The following is a 511-nucleotide window of genomic DNA, read 5'->3' on the forward strand; positions in this document are numbered from 1 at the left end:
CTGAACACCGGGGACCGGACCGGCCGGGCCGAGGGGCGGCGGCGAAAGGCAGAACGCCGAGATCTCTGTCGGGAAGCGCAACCTCCCCGGGCCCCGCGGGGCCGCGCAGGGGGCGTTCTCAATCCCGCGCCCGCTCCCTCTTTCCATCCCCTGCTGCCCGCAGGCCACCCCGGGGCCCGGTTATCCGCGTTCGCGTACCCGGGCTCGGGCCCGTTCCCGGCCCTCGAGGGAGCCGCTGCCCTCACCGAGACCTCTGCAGCGGCCGCACCAGAGGCCGCCCCGGCAGGACCCCGGCTTGAGCATCGAGCGCCCCCCAAAGAGTGCACGACCCTCGGAGCCGCCCTCAACACGGACCGCGCCCGCCGGGCACACAAGAATGGTCACTGTAGGTATTCCCCTGTCGCTGAGAGGGAATCTAGTCGGAGAGGGTTTAGGCACAGGCTCCGAGGAGATGGGGGTGGGGGGGTAGGACCAGGCCTAGCTAGGCCTGGATGGGGGGGTAGGACCGAGC

General features: G+C 71.6%; 1 protein-coding gene across 1 annotated transcript in view; it reads left to right on the top strand.

Moving 5' to 3' along the window:
* The window catches only part of ZNF653 (zinc finger protein 653), an 18,822-nt gene extending 18,523 nt beyond the window's left edge, over positions 1 to 299 (top strand). Inside the window, 1 exon segment of the mRNA XM_010828495.1 lies at positions 164 to 299. Coding sequence (XP_010826797.1) covers positions 164 to 299 — 136 coding nt within the window.
* The last annotated feature ends 212 nt before the right edge of the window (positions 300 to 511 follow it).

The sequence above is a fragment of the Bison bison genome, unplaced genomic scaffold (genome assembly GCF_000754665.1).
Source record: "Bison bison bison isolate TAMUID 2011002044 unplaced genomic scaffold, Bison_UMD1.0 scf7180017864492, whole genome shotgun sequence".
Taxonomy (NCBI): domain Eukaryota; kingdom Metazoa; phylum Chordata; class Mammalia; order Artiodactyla; family Bovidae; genus Bison; species Bison bison.